This window comes from Dendrobates tinctorius, unplaced genomic scaffold, assembly GCF_039654945.1.
Source record: "Dendrobates tinctorius isolate UK_male_01 unplaced genomic scaffold, ASM3965494v1 ptg000129l, whole genome shotgun sequence".
Classification (NCBI taxonomy): Eukaryota; Metazoa; Chordata; class Amphibia; order Anura; family Dendrobatidae; genus Dendrobates; species Dendrobates tinctorius.
Window position 1 is genome coordinate 41,536,248 of NW_027361797.1, and position 20,280 is coordinate 41,556,527.

General features: G+C 46.6%; 1 protein-coding gene across 4 annotated transcripts in view; it reads right to left on the reverse strand.

The window, feature by feature from the left end:
- Positions 1-3,484: 3,484 nt before the first annotated feature.
- Positions 3,485-20,280, reverse strand: part of LOC141047844 (uncharacterized) — a 49,442-nt gene continuing 32,646 nt past the window's right edge. For 2 of the 4 annotated variants that reach the window (XM_073543170.1, XM_073543171.1), the window contains exon 3: positions 3,485-9,361. In XM_073543170.1, the coding sequence (XP_073399271.1) occupies positions 4,883-6,487 (1,605 nt within the window). In that variant the 5' untranslated portion in view covers positions 6,488-9,361 and the 3' untranslated portion in view covers positions 3,485-4,882. Of the gene's footprint in view, positions 9,362-13,125; positions 13,265-15,170; positions 15,450-20,280 lie in introns of those variants that run through there. The other 2 variants (XM_073543169.1, XM_073543178.1) reach the window with 2 other exon arrangements.

Genomic DNA, 20,280 nt, shown 5'->3' on the forward strand with positions numbered 1-20,280 from the left:
GAAGAGAGTTATCGGATAGCGGATAAGTCGGGAGTGGACCAGGCGTTCCAGGAGTTTAGAGATGAAGGGAAGATTAGAGACAGGTCTATAGTTAGCGGCACAGTTTTGGTCGAGGAATGGTTTTTTAAGTAGTGGATGTATGATGGCATGCTTAAATGAGGAGGGAAAGATACCGGAAGAGAGAGGTTGAATATTTTTGTTAGGTGAGCGGTGACAGCAGGGAAAAGGAACTGGAAGAGATGTGACAGAATGGGTTCAATGGTGCAAGTGGTAGGACGAGAAGATGCAAGGAGCCTGATTACTTCATCTTCTGTGACTGGTTCAAAATCAGAGAGTGAGCTAGATGCAGTGGTGGAGGGAGGACAGTGCATGGTGTGAGGTGATTGGGAGATAATTTCCTGTCGAATATGGTCAATTTTTTCTTTGAAATAATTGGCCAGATCGTCAGCGTGGAGATCTGTGGTTGAGGCCTGCACTTTTGGGTTGAGTAGGGAATGAAAAGTGTCAAAGAGACGTTTAGGGTTATTGAACAGTGAGGTGATGAGGGTGTTGAAATAGATTTGTTTGAAGAGGTGAAGGGCAGTGTTGTATGATCTAAGCATAAACTTATAATGGATGAAATCCTGGGTAGACTAGATTTTCTCCACAGACGTTCGGCGCACCTGGAGCGCCGCTATATATATATATATATATATATATATATATATATATATATATACATACACACATACACACACACAGTGTATATATATATATATATATATATATATACAGTATATATATATATACACACACACAGTGTATATATATATATATATATACACACAGTATATATACACTCACTGGCCACTTTATTAGGTACACCATGCTAGTAACGGGTTGGACCCCCTTTTGCCTTCAGAACTGCCTCAATTCTTCATGGCAGAGATTCAACAAGGTGCTGGAAGCATTCCTCAGAGATTTTGGACCATATTGACATGATGGCATCACACAGTTGGCGCAGATTTGTCGGCTGCACATCCCTGATGCGAATCTCCCGTTCCACCACATCCCAAAGATGCTCTATTGGATTGAGATCTGGTGACTGAGGAGGCCATTTGAGTACAGTGAACTCATTGTCATGTTCAAGAAACCAATCTGAGATGATTCGAGCTTTATGACATGGCGCATTATCCTGCTGAAAGTAGCCATCAGATGTTGGGTACATTGTGGTCATAAAGGGATGGACATGGTCAGCAACAATACTCATGTAGGCTGTGGCGTTGCAACGATGCTCAATTGGTACCAAGGGGCCCAAAGAGTGCCAAGAAAAAATTCCCCACACCATGACACCACCACCACCAGCCTGAACCGTTGATACAAGGCTGGATGGATCCATGCTTTCATGTTGTTTACGCCAAATTCTGACCCTACCATCCGAATGTCGCAGCAGAAATCGAGACTCATCAGACCAGGCAACGTTTTTCCAATCTTCTACTGTCCAATTTCGATGAGCTTGTGCAAATTGTAGCCTCAGTTTCCTGTTCTTAGCTGAGAGGAGTGGTACCCAGTGTGGTCTTCTGCTGCTGTAGCCCATCTGCCTCAAAGTTCGACGCACTGTGCGTTCAGAGATGCTCTTCTGCCTACCTTGGTTGTAACGGGTGGCAATTTGAGTCACTGTTGCCTTTCTATCAGCTCGAACCAGTATGCCCATTCTCCTCTGACCTCTGGCATCAACAAGGCATTTCCGCCCACAGAACTGCCGCTCACTGGATTTTTTTTCTTTTTCGGACCATTCTCTGTAAACCCTAGAGATGGTTGTGCGTGAAAATCCCAGTAGATCAGCAGTTTCTGAAATACTCAGACCAGCCCTTCTGGCACCAACAATCATGCCACGTTCAAAGGCACTCAAATCACCTTTCTTCCCCATACTGATGCTCGGTTTGAACTGCAGGAGATTGTCTTGACCATGTCTACATGCCTAAATGCACTGAGTTGCCGCCATGTGATTGGCTGATTAGAAATTAAGTCTTAACACACAGTTGGACAGGTGTACCTAATAAAGTGGCCAGTGAGTGTGTGTATATATATATATATATATATATATATATATATATGTATGTATATCTGCGTGTGAGCATGGGTAGTATACAGTGTGTGTGTCTGTATATATAGTATGTGTGTGCATATATACAGTATATAGTATGATTGTGTATATCTGTGGTGCATTTGTGGGTATATTGTGAGGTAGCGCTGTCATTTACTTAGGGGATTCTCGCTTGCAGCGAACAAAAACCAGTTCCGGCACAGGATTTTCCAACAAATTATACAGTCCTTGCGGTTTATTCACGCCTCATAAACCACAGCAACAGAAAGTTCACTTAACAGCATTACCAGCATAGCGTCCATTATAATGCTTCACTCTGGTTGCCAATATCCAGTACGCAGGCTCTCTTAGCCTCACAACGGTCTCACCCAAGTCAGGGCTCCTCATGCGGCTTCAGCATTCCACACACGTTCATTTCCTCCAGGGAACTCTCAGGCACACATCGCCATTGCTCACAGCCACTTCACACGTGCTGTCAGGCAGGAAGTTCCATCTCTGCAGGACCTTCCACACTGGACCAACCAGGTCCCAGCATTCACCTCTTGTGACCTACCCTGGCCACCTTAAATGGTCCGTAGCCACGCCCACTGGGTCACATGGCTATGACCTCATCACAGGTCCTTCACACACATACAAAGCCTTTTACTATAGGCATTTTCAGACACACCCCTGGGTGGGTTTGTAGGTAACCAGAACCCGTCCATCTCTCTAGTTACCTGAAGACTTCTCCCTTACACTTAGAAACAACACCACAGCAATGATATTGCTGATCACACATACACAAGTCTCCATCTCAAAGCCACCCACTTTGAGATACATAACTATCCTTCAGGATTCTGCCACTCATCCGTTCTCTTGGGACATCCACACAGCGCCCCCTTGTGGACACAGTGGACATTACACCACATATATACATATGCATGTGCAAACAGTATATACTGTAGCATGTGTGTGTATATTATATAGAAAAAGGAAAGGTCCAGCTGATAAAAAAAAGGCTACTTATTGAAAAAATTCAAGTTAAGATCAGCATCCCGCAATTAGCGGTAACGCAGCTACGCGTTTCGAACACTGAATGTGTTCATTGTCAGAGCTATGACAAGCTTTGACAAAGAACACATGCAGTGTTCGAAACGCGTAGCTGCGTTACCGCTAATTGTCTGCGGGATGCTGATCTTAACTTGAATTTTTTCAATAAATAGCCTTTTTTTAATCAGCTGGACTTTTCCTTTTTCTATATTGCGTTCAAGCGGTCTCCTTGCAGTCCGTGCTGACAACACGCCACAACAGGTGAGCTGGCTTTACTCCATTTCTTTTGCATATTACATATGTATACTGCATGTGTGCAGTATATTGTGAAATATATGAATACCAGGAGAAAACACAGAGCATGCAATATAAAAATTGTATTCAATTTTATTCAAGTAAAGTACTACAAAAAACATGTATAGTAATGTGCAATTATGGACAAAAACAGATAGTATCCACATACAGTACCCCAAGCCTCCAGATAGATGGAAAAAATTCCCAGGCCATGTCCCAGGGAAGTGCAAAAGTTCCCACAGTATAACACAAAAATTGTAGCCCCCAAGCACAGTGGCCTATATATATATGTCAGACTAGACATTGTTAAGGGGCATCATTATAATGAAGCAAATCGCAATGAACAAGCGGCGAAAAAAAGGGGAAGCAAAACCCAAGGGGCACTTACCAGGAATGGAGGAGAGGGGAAAAGGCTGTACCACCCCCGACGCGCGTTTCGCGGCGTCTCAAGCCGCTTTCTCAAGAGGGATATGGTAAGAGGTCCAATTAGGACCTTAATATAGCCCCTGACCTCGGTCATGTGACCAGAACTGGCCAATAGAAAAAGCGCAACCAGCGCATGCGCCCGCAGTGATACAAAGTCCAAGATAGGACCTTAAGGTAGCCCCTGACCTCAGTCATATGATCTTCAGCAGGCCAATAGTAAAGGCACAATCGGCCATTGCGCCCCAGTCACCGCAAGTCCCGCAAAGCGCCACAAGCATCATGCGCCAGCGCACACAAAACCGGAGGAAACCCCGGGAATGTGTGCACCGCACATAAAGATGCCGAGCGCATAGCGGGGCCGCGGAGCACTGAAAGCAATGCGCACGGCCGAATACCATAAGGCCAGTGCACAGATGGAAAAAATCAGTGGGACAAAACAATAATATGGGGGCATACATGCAAAAGATATATGTATACATACACGGATCTTATTATTCCAGCCACTAAATATAAGTAGCTTGTTATAAGATTCATCTCTAACGGTACAAACATTGCAATACATAACGCCACATGAATATGTATATCAAAATACGACCAAAAACATGTACACGATATAAGTATAACATACATGCAATAAAAACAAAAAAAATATACATGATATAGTTTATAAAAGTACAAAATCATGTCACAAGTAGGGATAAATATACATTAAACGTTGTCAAAAAAGAGGCATCCAATATTGCAATGTAAACACTGCAGGCACTTGAATGTGAAAATCCAGTAATGCAAACGATCACGTCACAGATCCACAGACAGGGGAAATATTATATACTGGAGTGAATCTATATGAAAAAAAAAAAAAAGGAATTGATTAAAAACAAAATATTAAAAACAAGATTAAAACAAGAAAAGACAGCCACAGAAACCATAGGAAGATATGGGATGTGTAAACAAACAAAAAAGGAAAAAGGAGATCTACCGCAATAATAAAACAAAACAATTGCCGATGCTATATGGACAAACAATGGAGGGAGGCAGCAAAAGAAATTAATATATTACAAATATTATAAAAAAAGAAGCAAAGCTAAGATGTTCATTAAGTCCCTTTGGGGTCATGGTGTCTAGTTCCACAATCCACCTCGCTTCCATTTGTGCAAGTATTCTCTTGTTGTCACCGCCCCTGATGCCCATATGCAATACGTCAATCCCCCTCACCTTCAACATACCAGCATCGCTGTTATGATATGATCGAAAGTGTCGGGGGATAGTTTTCAAATCAGCCGGATCAGATGCCAAATTAGCCGCGCCAATGTCCCGCACATGCTCCCGAACCCGTATCCTCAATTCCCTAATGGTCAGACCAACATAGATTTTTGGACACGGACATGTGGCATAATATATCACGTTGGATGTGCCACATGAAATCCGATTTTTGATTTTAAACTGTCTAGTACCACTAGAGGAGGAAAAGGCAGAGCAGCGCAGGACATTGGCGCAGGAAATACAATGTCCACAGGAAAAAGATCCGGTGGTCGGGCCGCTGGAGCCGAAAAAATTCTTAAGGGTGGGAACATAGTGGCTCCGCACCAGAATATCATTAAGATTTTTAGATCGGCGAGGTGTCATAGAAGGAAAATTCCCCAGAGCAGCCCCCAGGGAAGGATCTGTCTCTAGAATGGACCAATGTTTGCGCAAAATATTGTGCATGTTTTGCCACTCATGATTATATGTTGAGATGAACCTAACGGGCCCATCATCAACATTACCTCCACCCCTCTGAGCTGAATGTAAAAGACTACTGCGTGGGGTGTATCTAGCCCTATTATAGCCGGCTTTAATACATCTCCGGCTATATCCTCTATTGAGAAAACGATTCGTCAAATCATGGGCTTGTCTTTCAAATCGGTCATCAGTGGAACAGATGCGTCGCATACGGAGAAACTGTCCGACCGGGATGGCCCTCACCGTGGCATAATCATGGGCTGACGTAGCATGCAATAAAGAATTCACGGATGTGGGCTTCCTGAATACGTCCATCTGGATGCGCCGGTCAGCATCGACCTCCAGACGGACGTCCAGGAAGTCCAAGCGTGCCTCATCAAATGAATATGTAAGATGAATATTTTTAGTATTGTCATTTAATGTCCTCATGAAATCCCCAAGCTGATCAACCGTCCCATCCCACAAAAACAGTACATCATCTATATAGCGGTACCAGCACAGCACATGGGACGCGCCACGTGGGCCCCCGTCGCCAAAGACCTCCCTCTCCCAAGCGCCAAGGAAGAGATTGGCGTACGAAGGCGCACAAGCCGCGCCCATGGCTGTGCCCCGCTTCTGCAAATAAAACTGATCTTTGAAAACAAAGAAGTTGTGGGTAAGGATAAAGTCGACCAGCTCGAGGATTAGCCCACACAGAGGGCCATCCAGGTCGGAGGTCCCCAAAAACCAGCGAACCGCATCTAATCCCACAGTATGGTCGATACAAGTATAGAGGCTTTCCACGTCAGCAGTCACTAGAAGAGTGGATGGTTCCACAAGGACGCCGTCAACCCGTGCCAGGACGTCCGTCGTATCTCTGATATAGGAAGGCAGTGATTCAACAAGTGATTTCAAATAAAAGTCAATAAATTGACATATAGGTTCACACATGCCACCAATACCCGATACGATAGGGCGCCCTGGGGGGTTGAGGGCATCCTTGTGGACTTTGGGTAAAAGATAAAATGTGGGGTTCCTGGGAGACCTGACAGTCAAACCATCAACAACTCGCTTGGTTATGATACCACTCCTAAATGCCCGATCGAGGATAACCTGAAGTTCATGTGAAAAGGTGGCCCTAGGGTCGAATGGGAGTTTCAAATAAGTATCCGCATCTCTGAGCTGTCGGAAAGCCTCCCGTTCTTATTTCTGGTTGGGCCAAACCACTATATTCCCCCCCTTGTCAGTCGGTTTAAAGACTACATCCCCCAAAGACTGTAGTTGGGAAATTGCCTGACGTTGCTTATAAGTGAGATTATCAAATCTCCGTCTAGATGATAACTTCTTAAAATCATCACTAACCAGCTTAGTAAAAATCTCAACCGAAGGACAAATAGACAAGGGGGGGAATCTAGATTTAGGCCGAACCAGAGGGGGAAACTTACTTGTACGAGGGCCGCCCTGTTCCGAGAGCAGATCCTCCAGATCGGAAAGCGCCGCCCTTTCCACATCACTCAGATCCTCAGGAGTGTGACTTCGGGCATGGAGTTTTTTCAAAATAAGTTTTCTTGAAAAGAGTTGAAGGTCTTTCAAGGCTGTAAAATAATCAAACGAGTTGGTGGGTGAGAAGGTCAGGCCTTTCCCAAGAACTTCCAACTGTGTTCCAGTAAGTACATGAGTAGACAAATTTAGGACCTGTAGATCCCCCCGGGAACTGGTCTGGGGAACCTTTGATCCGGCTGATTTATTTTTAAACGATTGGCGGGTCTCAATCCTCTTAGGAAGAGCCGTATGATTAGTAGTGTTCTGATCAGAACCTCTCTTTCCCGTCTCATCATCATAATTCGAAGCGTTAGATCTCTGTGATGTAGACCTCGAACGGGAATAAGACATGTTCCTAAACTTAAGACGTGACCGTCCAGAGGGATCCTGCCAACGATAGACTCTGGATAAGGTTTTGTCCTGTACATCCCTCTTAAATTTCTTTGCCTTATTAGCTTGAATCTCCTGCGCCCATTTTTGTAGATCAACATCAATCTGATCATTTAATTTCTTTAAGGCGTCATTAGACATCTCCTTTTGTAGAATGGATTGCAATTCATCAATCTCGGCCTCAATGGCAATGAGGGAGTCATGGTTCAATTGCTTTAAAAGAACCATGAAACCCTTAGAGCATTCATTAATAAGGCTCTCCCATTTACTTTTAAAGGTTTCGTCCAGTACTGGGAATGAGGGGAAAACCCGAATCCGGAGTCCTCTTGGGATCAGATCTTTTCGTATATACAGTACTGGTCCAGGAACTCGTGGTTCCACCAAATGCGGGTTCTCTTATGTAACAATTCCTTAAATTTAAATACAACTTCCTGTATATCCTTATTGGAGCCAACACATTCCCCATCTGATTTGTCCTGAAACACGTCATTAAGTTGCGTGCGCCACGTGAGATCACGGGCGCGAAAATCCATAATGGAAATAGGGATAACTGTGAAAAACACAGAAATAGTTAATGAAATCAGAAACCCTTTAATCATAATGTGGCGTATGGAGGGAAGAAACTAGCCTCCGACGCCAAAAAGATGCATAAACTCAAACAATAGAATGAATACCAGGAGAAAACACAGAGCATGCAATATTAAAAAATTGTATTCAATTTTATTCAAGTAAAGTACTACAAAAAACATGTATAGTAATGTGCAATTATGGACAAAAACAGATAGTATCCACATACAGTACCCCAAGCCTCCAGATAGATGGAAAAAATTCCCAGGCCATGTCCCAGGGAAGTGCAAAAGTTCCCACAGTATAACACAAAAATTGTAGCCCCCAAGCACAGTGGCCTATATATATGTCAGACTAGACATTGTTAAGGGGCATCATTATAATGAAGCAAACCGCAATGAACAAGCGGCGAAAAAAAGGGGAAGCAAAACCCAAGGGGCACTTACCAGGAATGGAGGAGAGGGGAAAAGGCTGTACCACCCCCGACGCGCGTTTCGCGGCGTCTCAAGCCGCTTTCTCAAGAGGGATATGGTAAGAGGTCCAATTAGGACCTTAATATAGCCCCTGACCTCGGTCATGTGACCAGAACTGGCCAATAGAAAAAGCGCAACCAGCGCATGCGCCCGCAGTGATACAAAGTCCAAGATAGGACCTTAAGGTAGCCCCTGACCTCAGTCATATGATCTTCAGCAGGCCAATAGTAAAGGCACAATCGGCGCATGCGCCCCAGTCACCGCAAGTCCCGCAAAGCGCCACAAGCATCATGCGCCAGCGCACACAAAACCGGAGGAAACCCCGGGAATGTGTGCACCGCACATAAAGATGCCGAGCGCATAGCGGGGCCGCGGAGCACTGAAAGCGATGCGCACGGCCGAATACCATAAGGCCAGTGCACAGATGGAAAAAATCAGTGGGACAAAACAATAATATGGGGGCATACATGCAAAAGATATATGTATACATACACGGATCTTATTATTCCAGCCACTAAATATAAGTAGCTTGTTATAAGATTCATCTCTAACGGTACAAACATTGCAATACAAAACGCCACATGAATATGTATATCAAAATACGACCAAAAACATGTACACGATATAAGTATAACATACATGCAATAAAAACAAAAAAAATATACATGATATAGTTTATAAAAGTACAAAATCATGTCACAAGTAGGGATAAATATACATTAAACGTTGTCAAAAAAGAGGCATCCAATATTGCAATGTAAACACTGCAGGCACTTGAATGTGAAAATCCAGTAATGCAAACGATCACGTCACAGATCCACAGACAGGGGAAATATTATATACTGGAGTGAATCTATATGAAAAAAAAAAAAAAGGAATTGATTAAAAACAAAATATTAAAAACAAGATTAAAACAAGAAAAGACAGCCACAGAAACCATAGGAAGATATGGGATGTGTAAACAAACAAAAAAGGAAAAAGGAGATCTACCGCAATAATAAAACAAAACAATTGCCGATGCTATATGGACAAACAATGGAGGGAGGCAGCAAGAGAAATTAATATATTACAAATATTATAAAAAAGAAGCAAAGCTAAGATGTTCATTAAGTCCCTTTGGGGTCATGGTGTCTAGTTCCACAATCCACCTCGCTTCCATTTGTGCAAGTATTCTCTTGTTGTCACCGCCCCTGATGCCCATATGCAATACGTCAATCCCCCTCACCTTCAACATACCAGCATCGCTGTTATGATATAATCGAAAGTGGCGGGGGATAGTTTTCAAATCAGCCGGATCAGATGCCAAATTAGCCGCGCCAATGTCCCGCACATGCTCCCGAACCCGTATCCTCAATTCCCTAGTGGTCAGACCAACATAGATTTTTGGACACGGACATGTGGCATAATATATCACGTTGGATGTGCCACATGAAATCCGATTTTTGATTTTAAACTGTCTAGTACCACTAGAGGAGGAAAAGGCAGAGCAGCGCAGGACATTGGCGCAGGAAACACAATGTCCACAGGAAAAAGATCCGGTGGTCGGGCCGCTGGAGCCGAAAAAATTCTTAAGGGTGGGAACATAGTGGCTCCGCACCAGAATATCATTAAGATTTTTAGCACTTCAGTGTTTCTGCGAGGTTTTTTTCCTTATTCAAATGAATGGGACACAAAAATGCAAGTGAAAAGGCTGCAAAAATGCTGAATATTTCCTGCCACCACTATAGATGAATCCGCAGCAAAAATGGTGGGTGTGAACAGACACTACAGGGGTTTTCTGAGAATGTAAAAATAATTAGCATGAAACGATAAATCCCCCACGGCTCCAGCATTGATGCTCTGGGGGTTTCCGCCAGTCTTAGCACTGGGCTTCAGGGGTCTTGTGGCTCCGGGGGTCTCTGTCAGTCTTAGCACTAGGCTACAGGGGTCTTGTGGCTCCGGGGGTCTCTCAGTCTTAGCACTAGGCTACAGGGGTCTTGTGGCTCCGGGGGTCTCTGTCAGTCTTAGCACTAGGCTGCAGGGGTCTTGTGGCTCCGGGGATCTCAGTCAGTCTTCGCACTAGGCTGCAGGGGTCTTGTGGCTCCGGGGGTCTCTGTCAGTCTTAGCACTAGGCTGCAAGGGTCTTGTGGCTCCGGGGATCTCAGTCAGTCTTAGCACTAGGCTGCAGGGGTCTTGTGGCTCCGGGGGTCTCTGTCAGTCTTAGCACTAGGCTGCAGGGGTCTTGTGGCTCCGGGGGTCTCTGTCAGTCTTAGCACTAGGCTACAGGGGTCTTGTGGCTCCAGGGGTCTCTGTCAGTCTTAGCACTAGGCTGCAGTCATCTTGTGGCTTCACCTTATATTATAGCTGCAAAGTGAATAATAACCATCAGGAACCCTGAACCCATCAGCCACGGAGCCAGAGGGGATTTAGCAGAGTAGTTTGAGGGACCTGTAGGACTTTTCTTTAATCGTTTTTTATTTTGCCGTTTGTGAGGTAGGATGTAGAAAAAGACGGCAATTCTGCTAATTATAGTGGTTTGAAAAAACCACTATATTGTAATCCGAACGCTGCTAACTTCTTATTATTATTCAGTTGATTTCCGCAATTAATGCGGCCCGAACCGCTACACGCACAGACGCCGTTGAGGTGTCGTTTCGAAGCCAGCGTCCATGAGAGGTGTGCTAAGTATTTTTCGTGTCGATCGGATTTGTAGTTTTTGCGCAATTTGCGTTTCAAAATTTTTTTTCCCGTCATTGGAATGCTTTTCAATGGGAAACTGAAAACATGCCCTGAGGCGATTGAAATGGCAGTTGAGCTCATTGATATGCACAGGCACACCCAGTTACTATGCCAACGCCTACGAACGTCACATGAGTCAGACCTCTCCAGGACAGAGTTTCTGCCACATAATATCAGCTCTTAAAGCGAAACCCACAGCACAAATGCAAATCTAGCTTCATCACATGACGCATGCCCCTGAGAGAGAATGTACGCCAAAGTGGATTTTGAAGCCCAGTGAGTCACCCTGGCTCTTAAAGCGCCGACACGCCAAAGTGATTCTTAAAGAGCCGGCGCACCAAAATGAGTCTTAAAGGGCCGGCGCGCCAAATCGAAAGCTGAGTGGCCCAAGGCTCCAAATCGGAGGCTGAGCCACCCCGGTCTCCAAATCGGAGGCTGATCGACCCTGGCCTCCAAATCGGCCCCAGCGTGGCCCCGCCCACCAAATCGGCCCCAGCGTGGCCCCGCCCACCAAATCGGCCCCCGAGTGGCCCCGCCCACCAAATCGGCCCCCGAGTGGCCCCGCCCACCAAATCGGCCCCCGAGTGGCCCCGCTCACCAAATCGGCCCCCGAGTGGCCCCGCTCACCAAATCGGCCCCCGAGTGGCCCAGCCCACCAAGTCAGCCCCGCCCACCAATTCGGCCCCCGAGTGGCCCCGCCCACCAAATCGGCCCCCGAGTGGCCCCGCCCACCAAATAGGCCCCCGAGTGGCCCCGCCCACCAAATAGGCCCCCGAGTGGCCCCGCCCACCAAATAGGCCCCCGAGTGGCCCCGCCCACCAAATCGGCCCCCGAGTGGCCCCGCCCACCAAATCGGCCCCCGAGTGGCCCCGCCCACCAAATCGGCCCCTGAGTGGCCCCGCCCACCAAATCGGCCCCCGAGTGGCACCCACAGTTAAAACGGATCCTGAGTTGAAAGTCTTGCAGGGGTAGCAGGCAAGTCTCTTAAAGGGGCAGCCCGGGCACCATTTCAAAGCACTATCTGTACTTCCTTCAGGAAATACACATCTAGTGTTTTCTATTATGTGACTGTACAGCCTCCTTCACACGACCTATCATGTTTTTCACAGATGCTACGTGTCCTCTATTTGACCTACGGTGCTGCACTCATGTCCGTGTTTTCCCAGCAGCACAGATGACAAGGGCCAATACAAGTCTATGGGTCCGTGTAAACATGCCGTCCGTGTGCTGTACATGTGCTGTCCGTGCCTACTGCTATGGGGATGTATAACAATTCACTAAGGCTGAAAGATGGCTATGACCTAGGGCCGGCGCACTAATGTAATGCAATGTGCACCTTTGTTATGTATTGTGGTTAGTCACCTGCAGGATCTGTGTCTAGTAATTACTCTATGTAATGCTGTTTGTAATGTAATGTAGTAATGCCGTTCGTAATGTTTTGTTTGTAATGCTGTTGTAATGCTGCTGTGATACCATAATTTCCCTCAGGATCAATAAAGTGTATCGTATCGTTTAACATGGAAAGTACCGTATTTTTCTAACCACAAGACGCACTTTTTTTCCTCCAAATTTGGGAGGAAAGTGTGGGTGCGTCTTATGGTTGGAATGCAGCATGTGGGGAGGGGGCAGCGGTGGAGTGAGACCGCACTGGGATCACAGGAGGCAGGAAAATGTTGCCTGCTGCAGGAATCCAGTCGCTGGGGAAACCACAGGTCCCAATACTTAAAGTGAAGTGAATATTCATGAGCCGCTTCCCTGCTCTCCTGTCAGTGAGCGGGGAGCAGCAAAGGACAGACCCACATGGTTTCCCCAGCGCCGATTCCTGCAGCAGCTGGGGAGATGTGTGTCAGGTGGTGGAGGGGGCAGGAGCAGAGGGCAGCAGGAGGGATCGCCACATACCTGACAGGCAGCACAGCCCAGGCTGTGGACCTGTGGTGAGTTCATAAGAGGGCACAGTGCGGCCATGGGATGCTGCATTACCTCACCACAGCGTGGCTGGCTAGCTGCAGGACCTGCACTGAGCACAGTGAGCAGCAGCCTGTAAAGAATGAATTATAAGGTTAGTAATTGCAGCACATAAAAATCACTCTGACATCCTGTGGTGAACTATAACTCCCAGCATGCCATAGGATCTGCAGGACATGCTGGGAGTTATAGTTCTCCTATGGGATATTAAAGCAGCACGCTAGTGTTATTTTTCAGTGCTGGAGTGGTGCTTTAAATATAAGCCCTGTGCCCCCATTCTTATACTCACCCTCCAGCGTCTTCATACAGTACTTTACAGACAACACACTAGTCCCGCAGCACCATCTTCTACCTGTAGCTCCCAACATAATAAATATATATATATATATATATATATATATTTATTTATTAACACCACATATAATAGTATGTTATTTATGTTATTAAATATTTTAACACTTTTTTTTTGGTTCAAACATTTTTTCCCCTATTTTCCACCTCTAAAACCTGGGTGCGTCTTATAGTCCGAAAAATACGGTATATGAGAAGTTTTGTAATTTCATTTCCATTATCCACAAAGGAAAAACACGGATGGCACACGGACGACACACTGATTGAAAACACTGGTGACACTGATATCGGTGTAATATGTACGTGCTTTATATGGACATGGGGGCCTCACCTTGAATTTTGCCTAGGGTCCCAATTTGTCTAAAACCGGCCCTGATTCCAGAGTTATTACCTCATAAAGTGACACTGGTCAGAATTGAAAAAAAATGTTCTGGTCAGGAAGGTGAAAACAGGCATGTGGGTGAAAAGGTTAAAATAGCATCCCTTTAAGAGGAATCCCCAACATATTAGCCCCTCAAAGTCACTTCAAAACTGAATAGGTCCCTAAAAAAAACGAGTTCTGCACATTGCCCTAAAATAATGAAGAATTACAAAACAACTAAACTTTTAACCCTTCAAACAAAATAAAAGGATGTTTGAAAAATTACTGACACAGAAGACATAAGGTACCGTATATACGCCGAGATTTTCAGCACTTTTTTTTGTGTCTGTAAATGCCCCCCCCTCGGCTTACACAAGAGTCACTGTCCAGAAAGCCAGGGGGAGAAAGCCAGGAGCCGGCAGCTGTGACATCATACTCATCCTCCTGGCACGGTCTCTGCAAGTCCCTGCATCACCATTGCCCCGGGGCCAGCAGCTTCTGTGTTCAGCGGTCACTTGGTACCGCTCATTAAGGTAATGAATATGCATGCGTCTCCACTCCCATAGGCATGAAGCACATATTCATTATCTTAATCAGCAGTACCACGTGACCACTCAGCACAAGAAAAAGATGCCAGCGCCCTGACAACGGAGAAGCAAGGATGGAGATCCAGCGACGGCGCCAGAAGGGTGAGTAGGACGAAGAGGGGAGCCGAACCATACACGATGGGATCGGGGGAGGGGGGGAGACAAGCCATGCACGATGGGACCGGGGAGGGGAGCCATGCATGATAGGACCGGGGAGGGGAGACAAGCCATGCACGATGGGACCGGGGAGGGGAGCCAAGCCATGCGGGATCGGGGGAGCCATGCATACAACAGGGGGAGCCACACATACCAGGACAGGACAGGAGGAGCCACATACCAGGAGAGGATGGGGAGCCATATACCAGGAAAGGATGGGGGGAGCCACGCATAGCAGGGCAGGGATGAGGGGACAATGCATACCCGGCTTATACTCGAGTCAATAAGCTTACCCAGTTTTCCGTGGCAAAATTAGGTGCCTCGGCTTATACTCGGGTTGGCATTTACTCGCGCATATACGGTAAATGTTTTTGTAAGTTTTTATATGTAGTATAACTATACGGTTTACAAGTATAAACATTCCCAAAATAAAGCAAAGCATATAAGGAAAAAAATATTTTCAGAATAACTGGGATATGAGACATTTCATCATTATTACTGCAAAGAGTGACATGTCAGATTTAAAAAATTAGGTTTGATTACATTGCCTTCTTCCCAATGTGAGTTCTCTGATGTCTAACAAGTTGAGACTTAAGTACAAAAAATATTCCACATTCAGGACATGAAAATGGCTCCTCTCCTGTGTGAATTCTCTCATATTTAACAAGAGATGATTTAACTGTAAAACATTTCCCACATTCTGAACATGAAAATGGCTTCTCTCCTGTGTAAATTCTCTCATGTGCAGCAAGAGTTGATTTGTCTGTGAAACATTTCCTGCATTCTGAACATGAAAATGGCTTCTTCCGTGTGGGAGCTTTTTTATTTTCCACACTTCTTCTGTGACTACTATTTGGTTTTACAGTCTGAGATGAATTAGGACATTGTACTTTAAAAGGATCCATGTCTGAGATGTTGGCATGTTCTTCATATGGGGCTTGTGCAATACTTTTTTGGATTTGGGAGCTGCTGGTACGACCATCTGTCAAGAATATAACTGATTTTTTTTTACTCAAATAACCTTAACACTTATAATTATCTAAATATAAAAACATTAAGAAAAGTTTAAATACGGTGTGCAGCCAGCTCAGGGGGTTGTGGTTCGTCACCACGGTGAATTTGCATCTGTACAGGTAGGGCTGCAAATGTTGCAGTGCCAAGACTATGGTCAGGCACTCCTTCTTGATGGTGGAATAGGCCACTTCCCTTGGCAGAAGCTTCCTTATCAGGTACAACACGGGGTGCTCTTGGTTCCCCGAGTCGACCTGGCTGAGCACAGCTCCGAGGCCAAAGTCGCTGGCGTCGGTCTGTACCAGGAACGGCCGACTGCTCTCGACTGCTTTTAACACGGGAGAGTTGCACAGGGCTGTTTTCAAAGCCCGGAAGGCCACCTCACAGCCGTCTGTCCAGTCGACTGTTTGGGGCAGCTTCCTCTTGGTGAGGTCTGTCAAGGGCTTTGCAAGGCTGCTATAGTTCTGAACAAAGCGCCAATAGTACCCTGCAGTGCCCAAGAAGGACATCACCTGATTCTTGGTCCTGGGGGTGGCCCAGGACGCGATCGTGTCCACTTTCCCAGGCTCTGGCCTCATGGAGTTTCCACCCAGTGCCTCAGGTAGTGGACCTCTCTCATGCCCAGCTGGCACTTTCTCAGCTTGATGGTCAGACCTGCTTCTTGGACCCGCCTGAGCACCTCCTGGAGATGCTGAAGGTGTTCCTCCAAGGAGGAACTGAAGACGGTATTGTCATCCAGGTACGCCATCGCGTACTTCTCCAGTCCCTGAAGCAGGTGGTTGACCATCCGCTGGAAAGTGGCAGGGGAATTTTTCATGCAGAAGGGCATGACTGTGGACTCGTACAGTCCGAAAGGGGTGATAAAGGCCGACTTCTCCTGCGCCTCGGGGCTCAGGGGAATCTGCCAGTATCACCGACTCAGATCCATTATGGAGAGATATTTGGCGCCAGCTAACCACTCAAGCAGCTCCTCGATGTGTGGCATTGGGTGCACATTAGAGGCTGTGATGGCATTGAGCCCCCTATAGTCCACACAGAACTGAGTGGTCCAAACATTCTTTAAAAGGAGAACTACAGGTGAGGCCCACGCGCTTTTGGACCATTGAATCACCCCCAGCTGTAACATCTCATCGATCTCTTGGTGCATAACCTGCTGCACCTCGTCAGAGTTCCGATAGGGTGTTCACTATAGTGGGGCATGTTTCCCGGTGTCCACTTCGTGGACCGCTAACTCAGTCCTTCCAGGTCGGTTTGAGAACACGGCCCGGAAGGGTTCCAGTGTGGTCCGCAGTTGCGGCCGCTGGGGTTCGGTTAACAAGGCGCTTAGCTCCGCGTCCTCGATGGACCCACCAGCCTTGGCTTGGGACAGCATGTCCAGGAGGGAGTCTTCCTTCCCGTCCACGGGAAGGTTGCAGACCGGTAGGACGCAGGCTTCACGTTCATGATGAGCCTTCATCATATTGACGTGAAAGGCCTTTTGCCTACCCCGAACGTGGTCAAGCGTGACCGCGTAGGTGACTGGGTTGAGCTGTTGGTGGAAGCCTTCACAGGCTGCCTGAAGCTTATCTTTGGGTGCGGGGACCAGCACCCACACCTTTTGACCCACCTGGTAGGTCCGCTCCTAGGCGTTCTGGTTGTACCAGGGCTTCTGGTCAGCCTGAGCCTGCGTCATGTTGTCATGCACCAACTGCGTCAAGGTCTGCATTTTGTCGCGGAAGCGCATGACACTCCACTATGGACACTTCAGAAGGGTTCGGCTCATCTTCTCAGAATTCCCTTACCAACCCAAGGGGTCCCCGGACTCGCCTGCCATACAGGAGCTTGAAGAGGGAGAACCCCGTTGAGGCCTGCGGAACCTCTTGGTAAGCAAGTAGCAGGTGTGGGAGGTATCGCTCCCAGTCACGTCCTTGAGTCTCAACCAGCATGCGTAGCATCTGTTTGAGGGTACCGTTGAAGCGCTCACACAAGCCATTGGTCTGTGGGTGATATGCACTCGATACCAGATGCTTCACCTGTGTTTTCTTACAGAGAGCCTCCATTAGACGAGACACGAATTGGGTCCCTTGATCGGTAAGCATCTCCCTGGGAAATCCTACCCATGAAAAGATGACCAACAGTGCATCCGCCACCTTATCCGCCCTAGTTGAGGACAGAGTCACTGCCTCCGGGTACCGGGTAGCATAGTCTACCATGGTGAGGACGTATAGCTTTCCAGAGCTGCTGGTGATGGCCAACGGGCAGACAATGTCCACCGCGATCTTCTGGAAAGGCTCCTCTATCACTGGCAAAGGGATCAGGGGAGCCTTAAGAGCAGGCCCCGCCTTCCCCACTCTTTGTCAGGTGATACAGTAGCGGCAGTAGTTTGTTACGTCTGTCCCCATCTTGGGCCAACAGAAGTGTTGAGACAGCTGGGCCTTAGTTTTGCTGATCCCCAAGGGTCCAGCAAGTGGAATCTCATGGTCAATCCGCAACAGGGGATTCTTCTGCTTCTCCGGACAGTTGGCGCGGATATGTCCAGTCCGTTTGCAGGAAAAACACTGGCGAGGGCCGGATGTGTTGGCCTGGCGTTGGCAAATGGGACAGGGCCACCGGTGTGTCGACTGGCAGGGACACTGGGGTTGGTTGCAGGCTTACCCCCTTTCCAGCTGGTGGTGACTGGCTTCAACATCTCTGGTTTCCGGTTGGCATCATAGGTGTCAGCGATGTGCACCGCTTTGTCCGCATCCTTTGGCTCTCGGTCCATCATGAACTGTCGCACCTCAGCTGGGCAAAGATGTAGAAACTGGTCTTTGATCATCAGGTCCCTCAGCTACTCAAAGATGGTCCCTGACAGTCCTTGGATCCACTGGTCAAAGAGGGTCGAGTCCTTGCACCACATCGCTATAACTGTCGTGTGGGCCACGTTGGAGGTTCCGGAACTTCTTGCGGTATACCTCAGGGGTTAGTTAGTACTTCTTCAGGGCCTGTTTGATGGCCTCAATTTCCATCTTGTTCTGGAGGGAGAGAAGCAAAGGCCTCCAGAGCTTTACCTTTCAGCCATGAGGTTAAGTACCTGGCCAATTGGTTGTCAGGCAGCTAGTACTGTCTGCAGGTTTTATGTTTGATCTTTCATCTCAAACAAGAAGACTGATCAGAGATGCAGCCAAGAGGCCCATGATCACTCCGGATGAACTACAGAGATCTACAGCCGAGGTGGGACAGTCTGTCCATAGGACAGCAATCAGTCGTACACTGCACAAATCTAGCCTTTATGGAAGAGTGGCAAGTAGAAAGCCTTTTCTCAAAGATTTCCATAAAAAGTGTTTAAAGTTTGCAACAAGCCACCTGGGAGACACACCAAACATGTGGAAGAAGGTGTTCTGGTCAGATGAAACCAAAATTGAACTTTTTGGCTACAATGCCAAACGATATGTTTGGCGTAAAGGCAACACAGCTCATCACCCTCAACACCATCCCCACTGTCAAACGTGGTGGTGGCAGCATGGTTTGACCATGCTTTTCTTCAGCAGGGACAGGGAAGATGGTTAAAATTGATGGGAAGATGGATGGAGCCAAATACAGGACCATTCTAGAAGAAAACCTGTTGGAGTCTGCAAAAGACCTGAGACTGGGACAGAGATTTGTCTTCCAACAAGACAATGATCCCAAACATAAAGCAAAATCTACAATGGAATGGTTCACAAATAAACGTATCCAGGTGTTAGGATGGCCGAGTCAAAGTCCAGACCTGAATCCAATCGAGAATCTGTGGAAAGAGCTGAAAACTGCTGTTCACAAACGATCCCCATCCAACCTCAGAGCTCGAGCTGTTTGCCAAGGAAGAATGGGCAAGAATTTCAGTCTCTCGATGTACAAAACTGATAGAGACATACCCCAAGCGACTTGCAGCTGTAATCGCAGCAAAAGGTGGCACAACAAAGTATTAAGTTAAAGAGGCCGAATGATATTGCACGCCCCACTTTTCAGTTTTTGTATTTCCACAAAAATTTAAAATAACCAATAAATTTTGTTCAACTTCACAATTGTGTCCCACTTGTTGTTGATTCTTCACCAAAAATTAACATTTGGTATCTTTATGGTTGATATGTGGGAAAAGGTTGAAAAGTTCCAGGGAGCCAAATACTTTTGCAAGGCACTGTAACTTGGTTCCGCTACTATTGGGAGTTGCTAAGCATTTGATACCACTACAATGGAAGCAACCCTCCCCTTCAACTCTGAACGAATGGGTTAATAAAGTTAATGATATCCAGAGACTAGAAGAGTTATCTAGCAGGGAAACTCACACACTCTCACAATTCCACAAAATCTGGCAACTTTGGACTAAAAAGTCCCAGAGGCTGAGAACTCTCCTTTCATTGGGAATATCAATCCCCCACTGAACTCTTCCCTATCTTTCGATGAGTCCATTTTGTTAACGGGCAGCTATCTGTAGCTTTTCCACCTATCCTGATGCAGTGGTCGAGCCTGACGTCCTTTACGCTATGCCTTTCCCACTGCCTCTCTTGCATCCTTGTAGCTCCTACTTCCCCTTCTGTCACCCAATGTTGTGATTTAATTTTTCCTGTCTATATACAAGGTCTATAGATTCATACATCTATGCTACACACTACTAGCTTTGATAGT